The sequence below is a fragment of the Aulonocara stuartgranti genome (genome assembly GCF_965226115.1).
Source record: "Aulonocara stuartgranti genome assembly, chromosome: 18".
NCBI lineage: Eukaryota > Metazoa > Chordata > Actinopteri > Cichliformes > Cichlidae > Aulonocara > Aulonocara stuartgranti.
This window is the reverse complement of record NC_138954.1, coordinates 12,982,629-13,002,609: the sequence shown is the minus strand read 5'-3', so window position 1 is coordinate 13,002,609 and position 19,981 is coordinate 12,982,629. Positions and strand designations below refer to the sequence as shown.

The 19,981-nt window shown below is 41.6% G+C and overlaps 2 protein-coding genes across 5 annotated transcripts in view; one reads left to right on the top strand and one right to left on the bottom strand.

Moving 5' to 3' along the window:
* The window catches only part of prkci (protein kinase C, iota), a 46,315-nt gene extending 45,455 nt beyond the window's left edge, over positions 1-860 (bottom strand). Inside the window, exon 1 of the mRNA XM_082512859.1 lies at positions 507-860. Coding sequence (XP_082368985.1) covers positions 507-589 — 83 coding nt within the window. The 5' untranslated portion in view covers positions 590-860. The remainder of the gene's footprint in view (positions 1-506) is intronic.
* Positions 1-19,981, top strand: part of LOC309693535 (polyhomeotic homolog 3) — an 82,893-nt gene that overhangs the window by 58,330 nt on the left and 4,582 nt on the right. The window contains exons 1-13 of one of the 4 annotated variants that reach the window (XM_082512850.1): positions 5,848-6,125; positions 7,258-7,451; positions 8,486-8,641; positions 8,724-8,798; positions 8,894-9,046; positions 9,189-9,278; positions 9,981-10,197; positions 10,407-11,041; positions 11,127-11,232; positions 11,315-11,601; positions 12,175-12,340; positions 12,418-12,535; positions 16,398-16,527. In XM_082512850.1, the coding sequence (XP_082368976.1) occupies positions 7,293-7,451; positions 8,486-8,641; positions 8,724-8,798; positions 8,894-9,046; positions 9,189-9,278; positions 9,981-10,197; positions 10,407-11,041; positions 11,127-11,232; positions 11,315-11,601; positions 12,175-12,340; positions 12,418-12,535; positions 16,398-16,527 (2,292 nt within the window). In that variant the 5' untranslated portion in view covers positions 5,848-6,125; positions 7,258-7,292. Of the gene's footprint in view, positions 1-5,847; positions 6,126-7,257; positions 7,452-8,485; positions 8,642-8,723; positions 8,799-8,893; positions 9,047-9,188; positions 9,279-9,980; positions 10,198-10,406; positions 11,042-11,126; positions 11,233-11,314; positions 11,602-12,174; positions 12,341-12,417; positions 12,536-16,397; positions 16,528-19,981 lie in introns of those variants that run through there. The other 3 variants (XM_082512853.1, XM_082512852.1, XM_082512851.1) reach the window with 3 other exon arrangements.

The following is a 19,981-nucleotide window of genomic DNA, read 5'->3' as shown; positions in this document are numbered from 1 at the left end:
TTTCAAAGCTCCTCAGTTATTGTGAAAGCTCAACAATTATTAGGATTTCCTGCTATCACATTGTGCCTCCCGAAGTGACACAAAAGCGGTATTTTAGGACATGTTGTGCTGCCAGAGATAGGACAAAATAAATGTAAAGACGATCAATAACAAGACGCCAAATCCTTATCAACTTAGATAGCAACTGTTAGCCCGCTGCTGAGAGACTAGCTCCAAAGCTTTCATGCTGAGACAGATTTAACTAATTTAAACCACATGACAATTTCGCCGTGTAGCTGAAAAATTTCTCAGATACCACCGAGACTGACTTTTCGCAGGCGGAGCGCCTGGACAGTGTCACCTGTCCGCCTGCCCAAGTTTACCGAAACCCGGTGGTTCCCAACATTAGCCAGCCGTTAGCTGACTGAGCTAGTGTTAGCCAGCTTACTAGCCGTCTTTCCAACTGGTGCTAGTAAGTTATTCCCAATTGGATATATTAAATACTAAAATACATGGTTATTTCTTACCCTTTGTAGTAAGCTTTCACCCGGACTTGGTGGGAATTCTCGCCGGGGTGGGACATGGTGCTATCCCGCAACGTCGGCATCATAAGCTCAGCCGTGGACAGTCCGACTCAACGATATCGTCCTTCCTATCTACCTTGTTTCCTACTTTGGCCCGGTACCACGCCCTAAACTGTTAATCTTTACGGTCCGTCGACAAACCAAATGAATAACGAAGCAAGTGATGCCAAAAGCTGAGTATTTGCCCTTCTTTAGACAAACAAAAATAACAGGTAAAGTATAGAAAAACTTGCGGGGTCCGTCAAACAACTCCCCACTGCAAAGGCCTAACCACGGGCCAGTCCATTATCGGAATGTAACAGGGGCAGTGTACAACTTGGTATATTCGTTCCATCCTGAATTGTGTCTTGTTAAAACACAAAAACACACAATTTCACATTGATTTATTATTTATCGAGTATAACAAACCAGTGGGATACTGTCAAAAACTCTGAAACGTCAAATATAACTTTTGGCATCACTGGCCTGTACCAACTCAGGCCTTTTATGTAGGTAAGTGCTGCATTCGTGTTCAAACATTTAAGCTCGGAAAGGAAAGACCCTCGAGACATGTCGCGCATTCAAGCGCATTGGTTTGGAAAGAACAACAAAATTGACCGGTGACAAAAACATGTACTAAAAAAAGATAAAAATCTAATTTTAGAAACGAGTTAGCTGCTGTGATAAAAGGAAGGGGTGGGGGTTAAAATAACGTGAAATGCTTTGTCTTCTTTTAAATATAGAATATTCTTTTTAATTCAACTTAGATGTTTACTATATTTACAAACAGACTGAGTACAATTATTGGGGGGATGGTTGGGTTTTGTTTTGGTTTTTTGTATTTTCTTTCAAAGTTGTTCCTCATAATCTACGTATAAGGGCATGTATGAGGTATGCAGTGTGACAGATGAGTTCAAGGTTAGGGTTGTCAAGATCCGGTTCATGCGCCCCTCCTGGGGCGGAGTTCTGGATTTCTCGCTCCTCAGCCAGTAGGACCACCTGGCTGTGCCTCATCAGACCTGTGCATTTCCCCAGAGTTCTAGACAAGTCTTCTATTGTCTGAATTCCTTTTTGTGTGAAATAAGTCTTTATGAAAAAAGTTTAGGACGGTCTCTCTTGGTTTTGCTTTTGAGTTCACTAGTTTTGCTCGCCTATCAGGCCTGACAAGGCCTGCATCAGGGATTAGGTTGATGCTGATGACAGGTTGATGGTAGTTTCTGTGAAATGTGTTTGTGATCTGTAGTGAGAGTAGGGAGCAGGTGGAAGAGAGCTTGGAGAGGTGGAGGTATGTTCTGGAGAGCAGAGGAACATCGAGTGTCAGGGTTGATTTGTGACAGAAGGAAGGGTTTGCAATGTGAACGAGAGAACTGCTATGATGTCTGGTTTGAAGATTGTAGCACTGACAAAGACAGGATGCAGAGATGAAGATTTGAAGCTTTTCACTGGGAGTGACAGGACTAGAAAGGAGTACATCAGAGGGACGGCTCAGGTCGAGCAGTCTGGAGACAAAGTCAAAGAGCTAAGGCTGAGATGGTTTGTGGATGTGCAGAAGAATAGTGGATATTTTTATTTTATTTTATTTTATTTTTTTGTTTCACACATGGTACAGCAGTAATGCATTCCCATACACAACCTTCCTTTCAATTAAAGTAACACTGTTTCCATGCATGAAAAGGAGCAGGAAGAAGAATAAATTCTTATTGATACCTGCCCCCTATCTGTGATAATACAAGTAGGCAACCAAAATTACACTATGACAATTTTCTGCACATAATAAAACAAAACAAAGCAAACAGAACAATATACTCAACAATGAGCAATACCACTAAAAATCAAACTAAAAGGATCATTTTTCTGCAATTAAATTCTATTCTTTTCAACTTCTTCATATCGGTTTATCATTTTATTCTTGTAGCAGATTTTAAATTGAGAAACATTTATACAACACTTAAGATGATCACTGAGAGAATTCCAGTTTCTTATGCCTATGACTGTTGGACACATTTGCCTTTGTGTGGTTCAAGCAAAGCGGTGCTTAAAATAAAACTTCCTTCTGCTGTCCCCATTTTCTGAACACAATACAAATAAACTTTGTAACTTAAGAGGTAGTGTTTTATTTTTCGCCCTAAACATAATAGTTAAAGTCTGTAATTTCACTATATCGTCTAGTTTTAACAATTTCGATTTTATAAACAAATTATTAGTGTGTTCTCTATATTTAACATTATGCATAATTCGAAGCGCTCTCTTCTGTAATAAGTATAATGGTTTCATATTAGTCACGTATGTATTCCCCCATACTTCAACACAATAGCTCAGATAGGGTGGAAACAATGAAAAATATAATATTCTCATTGTCTTGTAATCTAATATATATCTAACATTACCCAGGATATAAATACTTTTAGCCAACTTTTTTTTAACATGTTCAATATGTGATTTCCATGTTAACTTGTCATCCACTATTACACCCAGAAAACGGAATTCTGTCACTCTTTCAATTAATACTCCCTCTATAGATAATACTATCTCTTCCTCCTTTACACAGTTTCCGAATATCATAAACTTAGTTTTTTCCAAATTCAGTGAAAACTCATTTACATCAAACCATTTTTTAATTTTTTTCATTTCAATAACCATAATTTTAGCCAATTCTTTCAAGTTCTCTCTGGAACAATAACAATTTATATCGTCTGCAAACAAAACAAAATTCAACCTTTTTGACACATCGCAAATGTCATTTATATATAAATTAAAAAGTTTTGGTCCTAAAACAGAACCTTGAGGGACCCCACATTCTATTTTCATTCTATCAGATGAATTGCCTAAACACTGCACATACTGAAACCTATTATCTAAATAGCTGCTTAACCAGTTCAATACACAGGGCGATCGTGGCTCAAGAGTTGGGAGTTCGCCTTGTAATCGGAAGGTTGCCGGTTCGAGCCCCGGCTTGGACAGTCTCGGTCGTTGTGTCCTTGGGCAAGACACTTCACCCGTTGCCTACTGGTGGTGGTCAGAGGGCCCGGTGGCGCCAGTGTCCGGCAGCCTCGCCTCTGTCAGTGCGCCCCAGGGTGGCTGTGGCTACAATGTAGCTTGCCATCACCTGTGCGTGAATGGGTGAATGACTGGATATGTAAAGCGCTTTGGGTTGCTTATGATGTGTTGCTGATGAAATGTCTTCAATCCTGCTTTATTGCTGTTGATCTGTTCCGTCGAAATCCGTACTGACTTTCGCTTAGCAGTTGATGTTTTTCAATGAAACTATCAAATCTTTGTGCAAAGAGGTTTTCAAGCACTTTAGAAAACTGTGATAGCAATGATACTGGTCTATAATTATTAAAACTATGTCTGTCTCCCGATTTATAAAGAGAAATATTGGACAAAGGATGCTGAATATGTGGAGCTGTCAGGCAGGAGGAAACGAGGAAGCACACAGATATGGATGTGGTGAAGGAGTAGCTGTAGCTCAAAACATGTGCCAGCTGATGGACGCTCAGTCGTTTTTTCAAAAGACAAAAGACAAAAACAGAAGATAAAAATCTTTAAATCTTATGCGGATAAAGCAAAAAAGGAGACGTAGGCTATGACAAGATTATAATATAAGAGCTAACTTGAGCTTTTCTATAATCTTGTTAGCAAACATGAAATCAGCATAAAGTTTCGCATCATTTTTGTCTCTCCTGAGTTTGAGATATAGTCACCGTACGAGAGCCGGCCGTGACCAAATCTAATCACAGTAAAATAAACTTTATTCTGACGCAAAATATCACATTTTTAGGTGTTTAAGTGTTAAGTGTTTAAATTTCGTGTTTCCTCCCAACACAGTATTACGGGACTCGTCACCATAGCAACCGTGTAAAACGGAGCTTTAAAAGGATACTTATTTTAACCCAAACCACCCTCTGCTTGTAACAAAGTGAACTTGATTTTATTTTAAATATCCTAACCATAACAAAGTAATCTTTAATAAATACAGATAAAGTTTGGGAAAAACCGTGACGTCTCTATGTGAGCCACGATTTGCACCAACCTCCGAGTGTGTGTGTGTCATTATTAGTAGTATGCTCCTTTCACGCACGTGGTACACATCAGTAGGCCTACATATGTAGACTGGAGGTCGGGTTCACGAACTCCCTGAAACTGAGCTTTGGATTTCTTAAAAAAGCTGGGATGATTAGCTTGTTCAGTTAAATGGAGTTCCGGGATGATTTTGGGTCCTGGGAGAGGGTCAGTCATTACAGGAAATGAAGCTACTTTGACAAAGATGACAGGACTGAAGAATAGGGATGATGGGACTCCACAATTTGTTTTTAATTCAGTTCCGTTTTATTCATATAGCGCCAATTCACAATAACAGTCGCCTCAAGGGGCTTTAAAGACCCCAAGAGACAGATGACCGCCTAGTAAGCACTTGGCGACAGTGGGAAGGAAAACCTCCATTCTTACCAGGAAGAAACCTCCTGCAAAACGTGAAGAAGCCTCTTGGGTGAGAGGCGAAACACCTTTGCGAACCCAAAAAAGTCCAGTTGCCTCCTTTCTTATTTTCAAGCTTTCAAAAGCTCAATGACTTTTGCAGGATCGAAAAATGGACCAGGAACAAGCGAGAGCTGCCATTTTTGCTCCTCTTTGATCCTGGGGATTTGAAATTGGCCATGTCCTCTGTCAGGAGATTTAGTCATAGTTTGTTTTGTTGTTGTTTTATGTTTACCCCTCAAACTTCAAACGTTTCACTTCACCGTGTCTGAAAAACTGAACTAAGATAATTGTATCTTCAGCCTGTGCTCTTAAAGACTGACATGTTATTATAACATGTCAGTCTTTCAAGGTTGTTAGACTTGTACAGTCCAGAGAAATGTTCATGTTCGTCAGCTGGTAACAATTCTTCAACTAATAAAGCAAGAACCTACTACGAATATATAGCTTTCAAGCAATTTTAAAATACAAGACTCAAATGATGAAACAACAGATATGGAGGACTGGAGGGAGGAGTGACAAATAACACGAGAAATCAAACAATAAACTAGGACTTAAATGCAGCGAGAACAAGCTTAAAAAAGAAAAATACAACATCCAGCGGTCATGGTCCCCGCTTGTCTTCATTAAAAAAAAGTGAACCAACTGTACTTAAAAAGAAGAAAACTGACTTTGTTGTACTCACGGGACACGAATTTGCAGCACATACTCATCTGAACATCATATATTATTGAGTGACAGAACAATGAATTCACGAGACCACGTGGTCATGTGACATGACAGCGATATTAGTGATAAACAGGGGGACAATACATCTTATCACGAGCCTACAATTTAAATTCATTCATTCTAAAACAAAAAGCGTTTGATCGTCAGACATCGCCTCTCCTCTCTTCTGTGGCTGTGGAGGGTCCTCCCGCACTGCGAGCGGTGCTGTGCCGAAGCTTTTTTTTTATTTATCATCATATGCTGCCTGCTTCGCAGCACACCGCACGATTTTTTTCAAATCACCATTTTAAGCAGCGCTGACGCATCAGAGGGCTTCATGACTGGGACAGTGTGTCGGGGTATGGTCAGCTCCTGATGGCCCATGTCTTCCAAAACCAGGCAAGTATCGCCGACAAGAGGTGGATGGTTGTGCATGCATAATGCGCAGTGTGAGCGGTGAGGGGCAGAGCGGCGGGGGGTGTCATCCAGATGTGCTGGATGTAGTCTGTGAAGGTTCACAGACTGGACATTAAATATCAGGATTATCCGATGGTTCAGGGTTTTTGTCGAGGAAATCCTGCACGCGTTTACTAATCTACAGCGAAGATCAATCAGAAAAAAAAGAATCAATATTCTGCAGCTACAGGCGTGATTTATACAACCCACGCTACTGTATTATTATTAATATTATTGTTGTTGTTGTTGATAAAATTCTCTTAAATTATTACAGAGGTGTGCGTGCCACCCCACCTCACACAAGATTTTAAAAACTTAAAAGTATTTCTTGGTGATAATGTTAAATATTACTGTTATTATTGTTCTGTTATTGTAAATTCACTTAATTTAATAAGTGTCAGGGTTCTATGTTTCTATTTCAAAAGTCCAAGTTTAGTTTTGTTCACCTGGTTTTATTTTATTCTATTTCATTTTTAATTCAAGAAGATCAAAGCTCCCTGTGAGGTAGGGTGTCTATTATTTGTGTGAGGTTTTTTTTTTTTTAAATTTAATTAAAAGGTTTCTTGAAGTAAAACTGCCATAAATGATTTAAAATTATATTTGGCTTTCTTAAAAGAAAGTGGAGTCATTTAAAACCTGTCACTCCACTGCAAGTCATAAAAAAATAAAGACAAGAGGGAAGGGTTCAGTTTTGACACGTTAAAATATATTCAGTTCAGGCTTATTTTCTAGTCCCGCACCCTGAACAGTCACCTCAAAGCGCTGGTGCTATAAGGAAAAAACACAACAGTATTTAAAACAAAACAAAAAACAATAAATAAATACAAAAAAAACAAGCAACCTGTCAAAGCAAGCACTTTGCAACAGTGGGAAGGAAACAGTCCCTTTTAACAGGAAGAAACCTGAAAATTGTGGGAATATTTTCACATAGAAAATGATTTTTCTACACCAGCACCTGTCTGTTAGGGTTTTTTTTTGCCTGGAGTGAAAGCATCTTAACTGAAAGCATTTACACATGAATCAGAGAAAGTTGCACATGTTAATGCATGTCCTTTTTTTGTTTTTATCTCCACAGATTTCCTGATATTGATTCTGTGTGTAATCTGGGACATGGACAGACGGAGCCCAGGAGACAGACAGGCAGACACCAGTAAGACAGTAACCACTGCATCGTCATCATCTGTCGTCACCATGGCAACACCCAGTTCCAGCACCCAGCCGCCCTCTACCTCCCTCAGCATCATCCCACCAGACAGACAAGCAGTCCAGGTAATAAACTGCACCTGCGACCGATATGTGTGTGGCTCGTTTAGTCTTAGTTTCACTTCACAGGTAAAGAGTCGGGGTAATAGACAGGAAGCTGCTTACAGTCCCTACGCACGGTGTGCTTGACAGGCAAAAAGTCCAAGCTATTTCTGTAAAGTGCACACAGAGGACTTGATTTAAAGGTGATCCAAGTAATGAACAGTACCACTGACCTCAGTATGCATTTATCATATTGATATACTGAATATTAATTGTCTATTGACTGTCGTTTGTCAAGCTATCAGGTATTACTTTTACGAGACAGTCCAAAGAATAAACAATAGTAGTAATTATGCATCATAGTATATACACTATATTGTCAAAAATATTCACTCACCCATTCAAATCATTGAATTCACCTGTTCTAATCACTTTCATGGCCACAGGTGTATAAAATCCAACACCTGGCATCCAGACTACTTCTACAAACATTTGTGCAAGATCAGGTAGCCCCAGTCCGCTCATGAAATTTCCTCGTCACTAAATATTCCTCACTCAACCGTTAGTGGTTAGTGGTTATAGTACAAAGTTTGTGACCTTCAGTAAAATCTGAAGGCCACAAAATTCATGCGGCCTTCAGAGCAGCTCAGTAGCAGTGTGTAGAGAGTTTCATTGAATGGGTTTCCATGGCAGCTGCATTCAAGTCTTACATCACCAAGTACAATGCAAAGCGTCTTATGTGGTGGTGTAAAGCACGCCACCACTGGACTCTGAAGCAGTGGAGAAGCCTTCTTCTGGCAATCTGACTGTCCAGCATTAGTGTCTGACCTCACAACTACATTTCAGGAAAAATCACCAAAAATTCCCCATCATAATAAACCCTATAGATTTAGAATGGGAGTCACTAAAGTTCATATGTGTGTGAAGGCAGACGGGTGAATACATTTGGCAATATAGTGTATTTGAACAGGTGATTAGATTTTGTTGTTAAAGTAGATAAATAGCCTTGTAAGGCTTTTAGCCAGTCTGAAGAAAATGTACATCGTGTGATCCAACAGGTGATCCAACATGCCATGAACAGACCTCAGAGCATGGCGGCCCAGTACTTGCATCAGATGTACGCAGCCCAGCAGCAGCACTTCATGCTGCAGACAGCAGCCCTGCAGCAGCACCAGCATCCCGCACATCTGCAGAGTCTGGCCGCCATCCAGCAGGTCGGGTGGTGTCTGTCTATGTGCTGTGTGTCTGTGTGAGGATCAAGAATAGAAAGTAAAACGTGTTCTCACTGCTTTTCAGGCTTCAGTCTGTCAGAGGTCACCTTCTTCTTCTACAGGCAGTTTGGTTCAGGCTGCGGGTGTTTCCCAAAACTCGGTAAGTGCTTAAGTGTGTTCTCACTCTGAGCACAAATACACACCTGAGCATATTTAGTTTTTGTCACAGCTCTCATCATGCCGCCCCTCATCCAGATAACTTTACCAGCATCTCCAGTGACCGCAAGGCTGATTGGTCGAACTCAGACATCCACTGCCAGCGCAGCCACAATATCTCAGCAGGCCATGCTTCTAGGAAACAGACCTGCCAGCTGTAACCAAGCTCAGATGTACCTTCGAACTCAGATGGTAGAAACCTTTTCATCTTTGATCTTGAGCTGCATTCATGCTGCTTTACTGTGTTGCCATTTTGAGTGCATGAGCAACTTTTTATGGCTGATTTTTAACCAACGTGGCGTCTGAGCTTCCCTGTTGCTTCTATCCTTGCCAGCTGATTCTAACTCCTGCAGCCACAGTAGCTGCAATTCAGTCAGACCTCCCCACTGTGACCTCCTGCTCCTCATTACCTACCTCCTCTCAGGTACAATCCTGCCACAGTGCTGCACAATTATGTGCCTCAGGCTGTTACAGAACATACAGTGGACCTATTATGCTCATTTCAGGCTCCATGTTATTGTCCTTGGACTCTCTTGCAGTAGCTTTGCTCACTGCCCACAGCTTTAAAGTTACTTTCTTCTGATTTGCTGCCCCTCTTGATCTCATCATTAAGGATATCCCTCCCCTCTTTGACATCATAAAGAGCAAAGCGGGTTGTGTTTTTTGTTTTGTTTCAACATTGCATACATTATTTAGACCAACGGTCCTCCAACCTTTTTTGCGCCACGGACCGGTTTATGCCCGACAATATTTTCACAGACCGGCCTTTAAGGTGTCGCGGATAAATACAACAAAATAAAACTAGTACCGGTACCGAAAAAAAGAAGATTTATTCATAACACATGTGAAAAGACCCAGGAAAACAGAGTTAGCTATAAAAACGATAACAAAATAACGCTGAAAACCGATAAAACCCTGAAAACCATACATTTCACACCCGAGCCTCAACTCTCGCTCGCTGCTTTAGATCATAATATAAGGAACAGCAGAATAGGTCCACTATTTCTGTATTTATTTACGTGATGTCAGTGTGTTAGGACAAGGTACAGCACTGGCTCTTTACTCCATGACCAGAAACTTTTAATAACTGCGAAGACTAACTGTTAACCTCTAATACTCGCTGCAGAATCTGGCTCTGCGTACCCATTTGCCGGGAGCTCTGGCTACAGCCCACAGCGTCATCTTAAAACCTTCCACTGAGTCCCAGGCCCTGCCTGCAGCTACCTCTTTGTCCAAGAATCCAGTCTGTGGGCTGAAGAGCACCCAACTGACTGATGGCTCAACAGAAACAGCGCCATCTGATGCCACCTCGTTGGTGTCAGGACCCCAGATTATAACCCCAGGTGAGTTTGTGTCTTCCACGGTTTGAGATAACTGCAAGTGTAAGAGGCCAGAGACAAACTTAGGGTGGACACTTGGTTTTGGTTTGATACAAGCCATGCAGCAAGCATACTGATGTTCATGTAATGCAGATGTTTGCTTTTTTTGTCAGGTTAAGTTTTTAATGACAGCTCACCTGCTGGTTATTATGTTCCTCGTGCTCCCTCTGCAGCCTACCCTCCAGTGCAAACCCACACTCTAGTCAAGCAGCAGCTGTCCTGTCCAGTAGGCCAGCAGGTGGCGCACCACCAGCTCATCGTCCAGCAGGCCACAGGAGGGGCTCCCAGCAGCAGACAGTTGCAACCAATTGCCCTCAGAGTAGCACCCCGAGATACCCACTCCAATCCTCTTCCTCTGTCGGTTAAAAGACTAACCGCCTCCAGCACCCACTCACAACTACGAAACGAGCCCCCAGCCCTGTCTTCTTCTTCCTCCCCATTAGTCACCAGCATGCTTGCATCATCACCTCAGACTTCAGTCCCAGCTGCTGCCGTTCAGCCTCAGCCACCTCCTCTGGTGGCTGCGCCACAGCGTCGGACCTCATTCCCACAGAGCCAGCAGCCTCCACCTCCTCCTCCTCCTCTCATTCTCCCCAGGCTGCCCCAGAACCCCCCGGCCTCCCTTCACAGGGTGTCCCTGCACTCAGTCCGGGCTTTGGCTGTCCAGTCAGGACAGGTACTGCTAACGGAGCGGGAACTGCCTGTGGCGGAGGCTCTGGTCCAGATGCCCTACCAGAACCTGCCACCTCCTCAAACGGTGGCTGTTGATCTGAAAGTGCATCCAGTCAAACACAACGAAACTGCACCCGTGAGTCAGCACGTCCTGCTTTGAAGAGCTCCTGAGTAGATTATGAGTTGGTTTGAATGAGGTTTTGTTTTGTTTTGATTTTCAGTTGGGGCAAAAGTGCAACGTGAACAGTCTGAGCTCAGAGGAAAGGAAAGATCCTCCAAGTTCAGAACAAGACGGGACCGCTACACCACCCAATCAAAATGGTTCAGGTACAGAATTATTCAGTTAACAGGATAACCTGCCTCCATGAGACCCCCTCACCCCTCACTCTTTATGCTTTTTATTGTGTAGCAGTGACGGGTTCATCCTCCATCACCCCCAGCCACTGGAGGAGTCCTCCAGTGGAGGAGTCCTCCCAGCTCACGACCACTGACAATAGCGGCAATAGTGGCACCAACAACCCTCCTCCTCCACCACCTTCTCCTTTACCTCCTCCCCTCCTCCCTGCTTCAGCAAAAGTCCCCAGCCAGCCTCCTTCTGCCCCTGCAAGTCTCCCAGGAAGCCCCAAGAGGTCAACCCACGTCCTCACACACCTCGTGGAGGGCTTTGTCATCAAAGAGGGCCTGGAGCCGTTCCCGGTATGTGGACGTGCCCTGTGCAGAAAGTTTACTGCTGATTAATGGGAAGCACTACAAAAGCACTTAAAATCAGCTTTAATCAATTATTTAATTATGTGTGTATAAACAAAATGAAAATATTTCTGGAGCAGGTGAGGAGAGGAAGGTGGAATAAAACTTTTCCAGGCATTTAAAACTTAAGTAAATGTCTCATTTTAATATTATAAACAGATGTAAATATGACAATTGAAATATGACATTGCATCACTGTCTTTACATTGTAACACTGGTGATGCTCTACAGTCAACAAATGATGTCTGTCACTTTATCAAAGCTGCTGGCATGGCTCATTTATGCAGAAGGTGTCTTTTTACAAGGAAGCTTGATGCAACTAGTTAAGGCTATAGTGAGAGGAACTGGTCAGTGCCAACTTGCAATCTGTCAGCATGCAGTGTTATCGTTGTGCAGGACGTTAGTTGTGTGAAACCTTGTTTCAGTGAATTAAAACTTTTTTCTTTTTCTTTTTTTTCTGCCATTTGGGTTAAAAAAAATTGGTGTAAGGTTTTCAATTTTTGAATGTGCTACTCAATGCAGGTGGGTCGGTCATCACTGTTATCGGAGCAGCAGGCTTCCCTTCCAGAACCCCAGGACGTACCGACCAATGGGGATGCAGCAGACGACAGTCCTCTGGATGCTGACCAGTCAGATTCATCTGACTCTGAGATGGAAAATGACGGCCCTACAGGAGAAGGTGAGAGAGGTGTGCGTGTTTGTGTGTGTGTGTGTGTGTGTGTGTGTGTGTGTGAACATGCATGATTAACAGCTGGTCCTCTGAAGTTGCAGAACTCGGGGAGAGTGTGCCAGACGTGTTGCAGTGTGAGTACTGTGGAAGCAGCGGCTACGCTCGCACGTTTCTGCGCTCCAAACGCTTCTGCTCCATGTCATGTGTCAGAAGGTAAATAAAACATTTACACAACGTACTAAGTTTTGTCCTCTAGTGTAATTATTTATTACCAAAGAAACATAGTTTCAGTGATTCACCCTATTAACATGAACAAACTGTAGGTTATTACGAGACGCTCATCAGCCATAAGCTCATAAGCTTTGCTTATTGCACCACATCTCAAAGGTGCTCTACTAGACTGAGATCTGGTGACTGTGGAGGGCATTTACAGTGAAGTCATTGTCATGTTAAAGAAACCAGTTTGAGATGATTTGAGCTTTGGGGTTTTGGTGTTATCCTGCTGAAAGAAGCTATTATTAGATTGTTACACTATAGTCATAAAGGGGTAGACATAGTCTGCAGCTCGGGTAGGCTGTGGTGTTTTAATGGTGCTCAGTCGGTACAAGAGGCCCAAAGTGTACCAAGAAAATCGAGGACGAGCAATAGTTTTACAATCATCTATTGCAAGTTTTGGTGAGCTCCTGTGAACTAGAGCCTTAGTGTTTTGTTCTTAGCTGACAGGAGTGGTATCCACTGCGGTATCCACTGTGGTCTCCTGCTACTGTAGCCCATCTGATTCAAGGTTTTACGTCTGCATACCTTGGTTATAATGAGTTGTGAATGGCTATCTGAGTTGTAGCCTTGCTATCAACTTGAAACAGTCTGGCCATTCTGCAGTGTGATAGGCTGATTAAATATTTGTGCTAACGACCAGTTAGCACAAATATATGTGCTATGTGAGTGTACATCATACAGTAAATACTCAGCAGGGACTGAAATCTGAATTAATCCACTGATGAAAATAGCTCCAAAACAATTAATGTTTTGGTTCTGTTAGGCTACAGTGCTGTTAGCTGTTTTAAAAAACAAACAAAAACAAATTACCTTAACCCTGGGAACATTTTGTGGGGATGACTGGATGATATATTTGAAGTTCAGACTAACAACATGAGATCCAGGTGAGAGTTCTGCTGGGAAAACTTATAAAAATATGCTAAAAAAACTGCTGCCACAAAAAAAAGAAAAAAAAAAGAAAGAAGGGGTTTTAACCTATAACCAACACAGACAACCAGGCCAAAGACAGTTCAATCGCCAACATAAAGAACGACACTGAAACAGCTGAAACAAAAAAAACAACCAAGCAAAAACAAAACCTTAATCATCTAGTAGCTCCTTTGGTTCATGATGCATCACAACTCACAGGTTATTGTAATCTGGGAAGTGCAGAACGGAAAAGTGGCAGTAAAACGACCAATATGAGCAACCTGAGCACAGCTCAGACGAAGACCCATCATTATGGTCATCGTGTGTGACTTTCACTAAAATCAGACCAATTTTTGTGACCTGAATGCAGACACCTCACCATCACGTAAGCTCAGTGGTCCTCCAGCATGAAAAAACAGGCGCTTCATCACCTCCATCCTGCTGCCCGTGACCATGAAATCAATCTCAGTTCACCATGTTGAAGGAAATCTCAATTCCTAAAATATATCAGGAGGACTGAGGAGAGAGGAGGCTTTAGCTATAATTGAGAATGCAAATGCGTGTCCACTGTGGATGCATTTATTTACCTTTAGCATATAAAAGAGTTGTGGGAAACAGCTGGAATATACAAGTCATAGTGGGAGGAGGATTCTTTTTAAACAAGTCATCCTTTTTTCACGTTATTTAACATGATCAAAGTTTCTGCCCTGCACAAAAAAGCACCATGTGTTAAATTAAAGTAATTCTATTTATTTATTTATTAGAAATTGTCATGAGCACAGTTATGTCTGATGTCATAAAATCCAGCTGTGGGTCTGCTAGAACAAAAATGACACATTTCATTGGCATCACTTTAAAATGAGGTGTGACATTTGTGAGGATGACTCAATTTTCTAAGTGCCTGTTCCCTCAGCTCATTTGTTCTCATGTCTCTTCCTCACCTCCTCCTCTCCCATCACCGATGGGAGAAAATAATGTGAAGCGATGGAGCAGATGCATTGGGCACTTGCAAACTATGAAATAAAAAGGGGTTAAGACATGCAGACTTAGGGAACAGGTAACCTAAATCAGAAATTAAAAGAACAAAGATGGGAAGTAAAAGGACATAGTAGTAGTAGTAGTAGTAGTGGAAAACCACATTAGGATCCCACCTTCAAAATAAAACAGGAAGTACGCTGGAAGAAGCACTCACAAGAGGAACACAAGGGGTGTGTTAAAAAGAAACACAAAACAAGAATTTATGATGGCAAGAAAAATCCAAGAATCAGCGTTTCACAACACAGGGCCGATGCATAATACAAAGTCTGTGTAAATTGTAATATTTTATGGTTTGTTATGAAAAGTTGATCTTTGTCCGTGAGAACAATGATGATTCATTATTTTGAATCTTTTTATTTTGTTGTTTTCAGTGTTGGTGTGTGTCATTCGGCTGAGGTTCACCACACTGTCTTAGAGTCTGTGGAAAACATGAGCAACACTCACGAACTGTCTGCTTTAACAACAAAGCACTTTTTTCTTCCGCAGAAACTACAGAAAATTACAGTCTGTGTCAGTAAAGTTGAATTACATCATCTGACATCTGCAGCCCGCTGACGCAAGTAGATAATCACTCCCAGGTTTCCCCATGAGTCTCCATCAAAGCAACAAAAAGAGGACAGCTCAGAGTCCCGATGCTACCTTTCCCAACTTATTCACAGACTTCAAGGATGATGTGATATAATAACATTAGGGACGAATGCACTTATTAACCATCTGTGAAGGTTATCCGTCATCCAGGTCATCATAGTTTTCAAAAAACCTAAAGAAGTCCAGACGCATTTCCTTCCAAGCTCTTAGAGCATTTATTTACTCTCAAATAACCCTTAAAAATCCTCACTCTTTTTACCCTAAGGAAAAGAGGTTTGTCAGGGCCACAGTTTGCTGCAGGATTTCATCCAGCAGCAGTGCATAGCTGGTGGGATAGTGTGTAGTTCCAGGGATCAAACCTCTGGCTGCTGGGGCGTTGCAGAGCGTTGCAGTTTTTGTGGGGGACCAAAATATGGGGTTGACCAAGATGGAGAAGAGATTGAGGAGTCTATCCTGTCACTGCTTCAACCAAACCTTTCCACTCTCACCTTCAGATGAGTCAGAGCTGGACTCCAGCTGGTCCATTTCTACCTCTGAGGCCTCCTCCATGTCAGCCTCAGAGTCCTCAGAGGAGGAGGATGCCATCTTAACACTCATGGTTCACGATCACTTCCAGAGCCTGTGTGTGCTGTAAAGTCTTGCCATCTCCAAAATGACTGCTCCTGCACTACTGCGCATACTTCTAACTGTGGCTGCCGTGCAGATGCATAAACTACTTGAGTGAGAACCAAAATAAAGTCCAATTTTGTTTTGGTTCCTGCTGCTGAGATATTGTTGAAGCTCTGAAAGGGTTCTCATCATTCACTGTTATCGAATTAGTTCATAACACCGAGTGTGGCCTTCTAAGAGAACAGACTTGAAGGTGGATATCGCACACATGCACACACATGCACACCATCATCCAACATCAGTAGGACACACACTTATCATTTCAGCAGCAAGGCACTTTTGCAGAAAACATCAAAAGTTGTATTTTCAGTGATTTTCAATTGGACATTGTTTGGCCTGAGGATAAAATTAATATCAGCACCGCCAAAAATACCATTTAAAAAAATGGAATGGCCCAACATGTCCCCAGGATCCTCTAAGGCAGGGGTGTCGAACTCCAGGCCTCGAGTGCTGGTGTCCTGCAGGTTTTAGATATCAACCTGGGTCAAGACACCTGAAGGAGGTCGTTTAGCCATTTAAATCAGCTGTGTTGGATCAAGGACACACACCTGTGCTCTAAGGGTTAATCAAACATTTCACGGCTGTTTTTGTTCAGGTTCAGTGTAAGCTGCACCAAGCGTATCGCGGTGCTGCATGCAGGTCGCATGGCTCACAGGCCCTTGGGAAGGAGAGGACGACCCCCCAGCCGAGTCAACGGAGCCTCCAGAGAGCACTTTGTGATGCAGGTCAGTAGTATCGTCGGCCTGATGCATGCATGTATAAACTGTATGGACGAAAAAGATACTGGGTTACCTGCAGGAGCTGCTCAGCCACTGAAATGGATGGCATGAAGCTCCCTGTGAACAGTTTTTATCCTGATGTTAATCAGAGGAGGTTTGGAGCTCTGCAGTCACTAAAACTCCACGTTAATGTTCTAGGGTTAAAACGACATATATCGCGCTTTCTGCAGCTTTCCTCATGGGCGTAACTTTGTGCTGAACATTAGGGGGGTCAGGATCTCTGTCTCTCTAAATAAATAAATCTGGGTAAATTCCCAGATGATTAAACATGCAACTATTTTGCTGGTGTTAACAGAAATGAGTAAAGTAAATGACTAACTACATGTTCACATGACAAACAAAGGCAAGCCTGTTTGTTTAAAGAAGAACAGCTTTGGAGGTTTTACTAATAGCACTTATCTACCAGAAGGACTTTATTGGTAGTTGTGTTGGGTTTGCCTCTCTTTGCTGTGAGTAAAAACGACATCGTATGCATCTTGTCAATTTATTCTCACAATCCAAAAAGAAAAACATATGTCATCTCTTTTGCAACTTCTTTTCAACACAAACACACTGCAGACACAAAACGATCTGCAGCTTCACATTTGTAAGCAAACCAGCATGTTGGACAGAATATTGGGGGTGATCGGGTCAGCTGGCAGATGGGGATCTCTAATGAAAACAGCCGAATGGGCTTTGCCGGTGGCCAGATTCTTAGATGTCTATCAGCTCTGGAAACAAACATTAAAATGACTCATGCAAAAATATGTTAAGGCTGCAGAGCTTTCAAGCATGTTGCCCTGTTATATGCTGTTTTAAATCACTCTTCATTCAAAAATATGAAGAACAGACTTACAGGCTGATGATTATTACAGTTAGGTGTAACAAAAATGGATTTTTGAAGGCTGATAGACTCCAGAGGTGGTTATGCATACATGTTTTTTTTCTGGTGGAAACAGGTTGGAAATATTTCTAAAAAGACATTTAAATGTTTATTTGATGCTTGAAACATTCCACGGAGCTCGAACCACGAGGTTTGTAAGTAAGTAAAATTTTATTTATATAGCACATTTCTAGATAAAAGATCACAAAGTGCTTTACAAGGTATAGGAACAGATTAAAAAGACAAAGTACAGTCAAAAGTTAACAAAATGAAATTTTAAAAAGATGTTTTTAGCTGTTTTTTAAAAGTAATCAGTGAATCAGCAGATCTTAAGTTCTGAGGAAGAGAATTCCACAGTCTGGCGGCCACAGTAGCAAAAGCTCAATCACCCCTAGTTTTCAGTCTCGTATACTGAATAACAAGTAATCCCTGACCACAAGACCTCAGAGACCTACTAGGGGCATAGGGCTGTAAAAGTTCAATGATGTATGATGGTGCTTGTTCTTGAAGAGCCTTAAATGTCAGAACCAGAATCTTAAAGTGGACTCTGAATTCGACAGGGAGCCAGTGTAACTGTATAAGCAACGGTGCTATATGTGAGTATTTCGATGTTTTCGTCAGAAGCCTTGCTGCAGCATTTTGGACAGTCTGCAGACGCTCCAGGGAACTTTTGTTTAGACATGTGAACAGTGAATTGCAATAGTCCAGTCATGATGAAATAAAAGCATGAATAACAATCTCCAGTTCAGTATGAGATATTATGGGGCTCAATTTAGAAATATTTCTTAAATGATAGAAGCAAGACCGAACCAGAGATTTGACGTGAATATCCAATGTAAGAGCAGGATCGAAGGTTTCCCTAGGTTCCTGATAGATGGTTTCACAAATGTTGAAAGGGGACCAAGAGCATTCATTATGCTGGGTACATGTCTGTCTGGAGCACATAAAAGGACTTCAGTTTTATTTTCATTTAGTTGGAGACAATTGTCGGCCATCCAACCTTTGATGGTTTCCAAATACACATTTAAAATCCGCAGCTTAGAAGCAGAGGTGGGACCAAGTCATTGTTTTGCAAGTCTCAAGTAAGTCTCAAGTCTTTATCCTCAAGTCTCAAGTCAAGTCTCAAGTAATGTCAGGCAAGTCAGAGTCGAGTCTCAAGTCACTGGTGTAAAAGTCCGAGTCAAGTCACAAGTCAGAAATTTTGAATTTCAAGTCCTTTTGAGTCTTTAAAAAAAAAAAACAATGAAAAAATAATGTTGCAGTTATATGCTAAATGTAAATATTAGACCATGTAATTTTAAAATCTGTGTTTTTCTCAACACATGACAAAATAGTGAACTTAGAAAATATACACAAATTGTGAAATTGCACCTCTTTAAAATGCAGCTCAATTAAACCTACCTCCAAGAATAATTTTCACCGACAGTTCTGAGATAAGCTGCATGTTATTCTTGGATGCGGTTGTAGGACCGGCTTTAAAACCGCATGACAAAAATATCATACACATTAAAAAAAACTGTATCACCAACGTAGCCTGGACAACATTTGCTAGTTAGATGAAGTCAGCTATCTCATCTTAGCATATTTATATGCATATTTATAATCATACGCTTCTTGGAGTGAGTGCACACACTCATGAAGTTTAGTAACTTCAGGTCACTGCAACAAGCCCAGGTACAGTTTACCGACGGATGGGTGCAGGACCTTGAAATGCACCGTGTAGAAAGTAAAGACCATCGTACGTATCATAAGTTTACCAGTCTCACAAATCGTCATCATAAATACACATTCATTAACCGTTTATTAATAGGACCTTTGAGCTCAACGGTAATTAATTAGTAGTGGAAATAATTTCTGGTAGCATCACAGAAATGTAGCAGTGACAATAATATTGTATGCTGTAATCGTACTGGGCAATTAGTGATACAAAAAACCTGTTTTATCCTGTGAATAAAAGTATGTGTTTTTGTCAGTGTACCATAATAACAGAAGCGAAACGCAATATTGTGTCAGGACAATTCACTATTTATGCACAATAAATAAAGGAGCATAGCACGACAATTTCTGTTCAGCGCCAGACTTACTTGTAACCTATATCACCAATTATGTTAAGAAAAATGACGTATTAACTACTAAAAAACTCTGACCTTCGTGTAAATGCTTGGAGCAGACTAACCTGTGAGCTGGAGTGTTCTGGGACGTTATATTTGATCTTTGAATGGCTGCAATCCAGGCCATCCGTGCGTCTTTGTTACTTCGGAAACATGGCTCGAACAATTTCTCTTCAACGACGTAATCCGATAACAACCGATCTCTTTACCCGTCGGCTTCCCGTGGCTGTCATGCGACCGGCTATTGCAGTTAATAATACAACGGCTTCTTGACATTTTTGTGTTTCTTTTTATCGCTGTGATTTCAATTGAAAGCCTGCGTGCGCTAGTACCTCTTGCCACGAGTTCCCAGAATCCTTTGCGGTTCTACCCGTGAATGACGTCACATTTTCAATCTCTATATAATATGCGTGTTAAATTTTATATT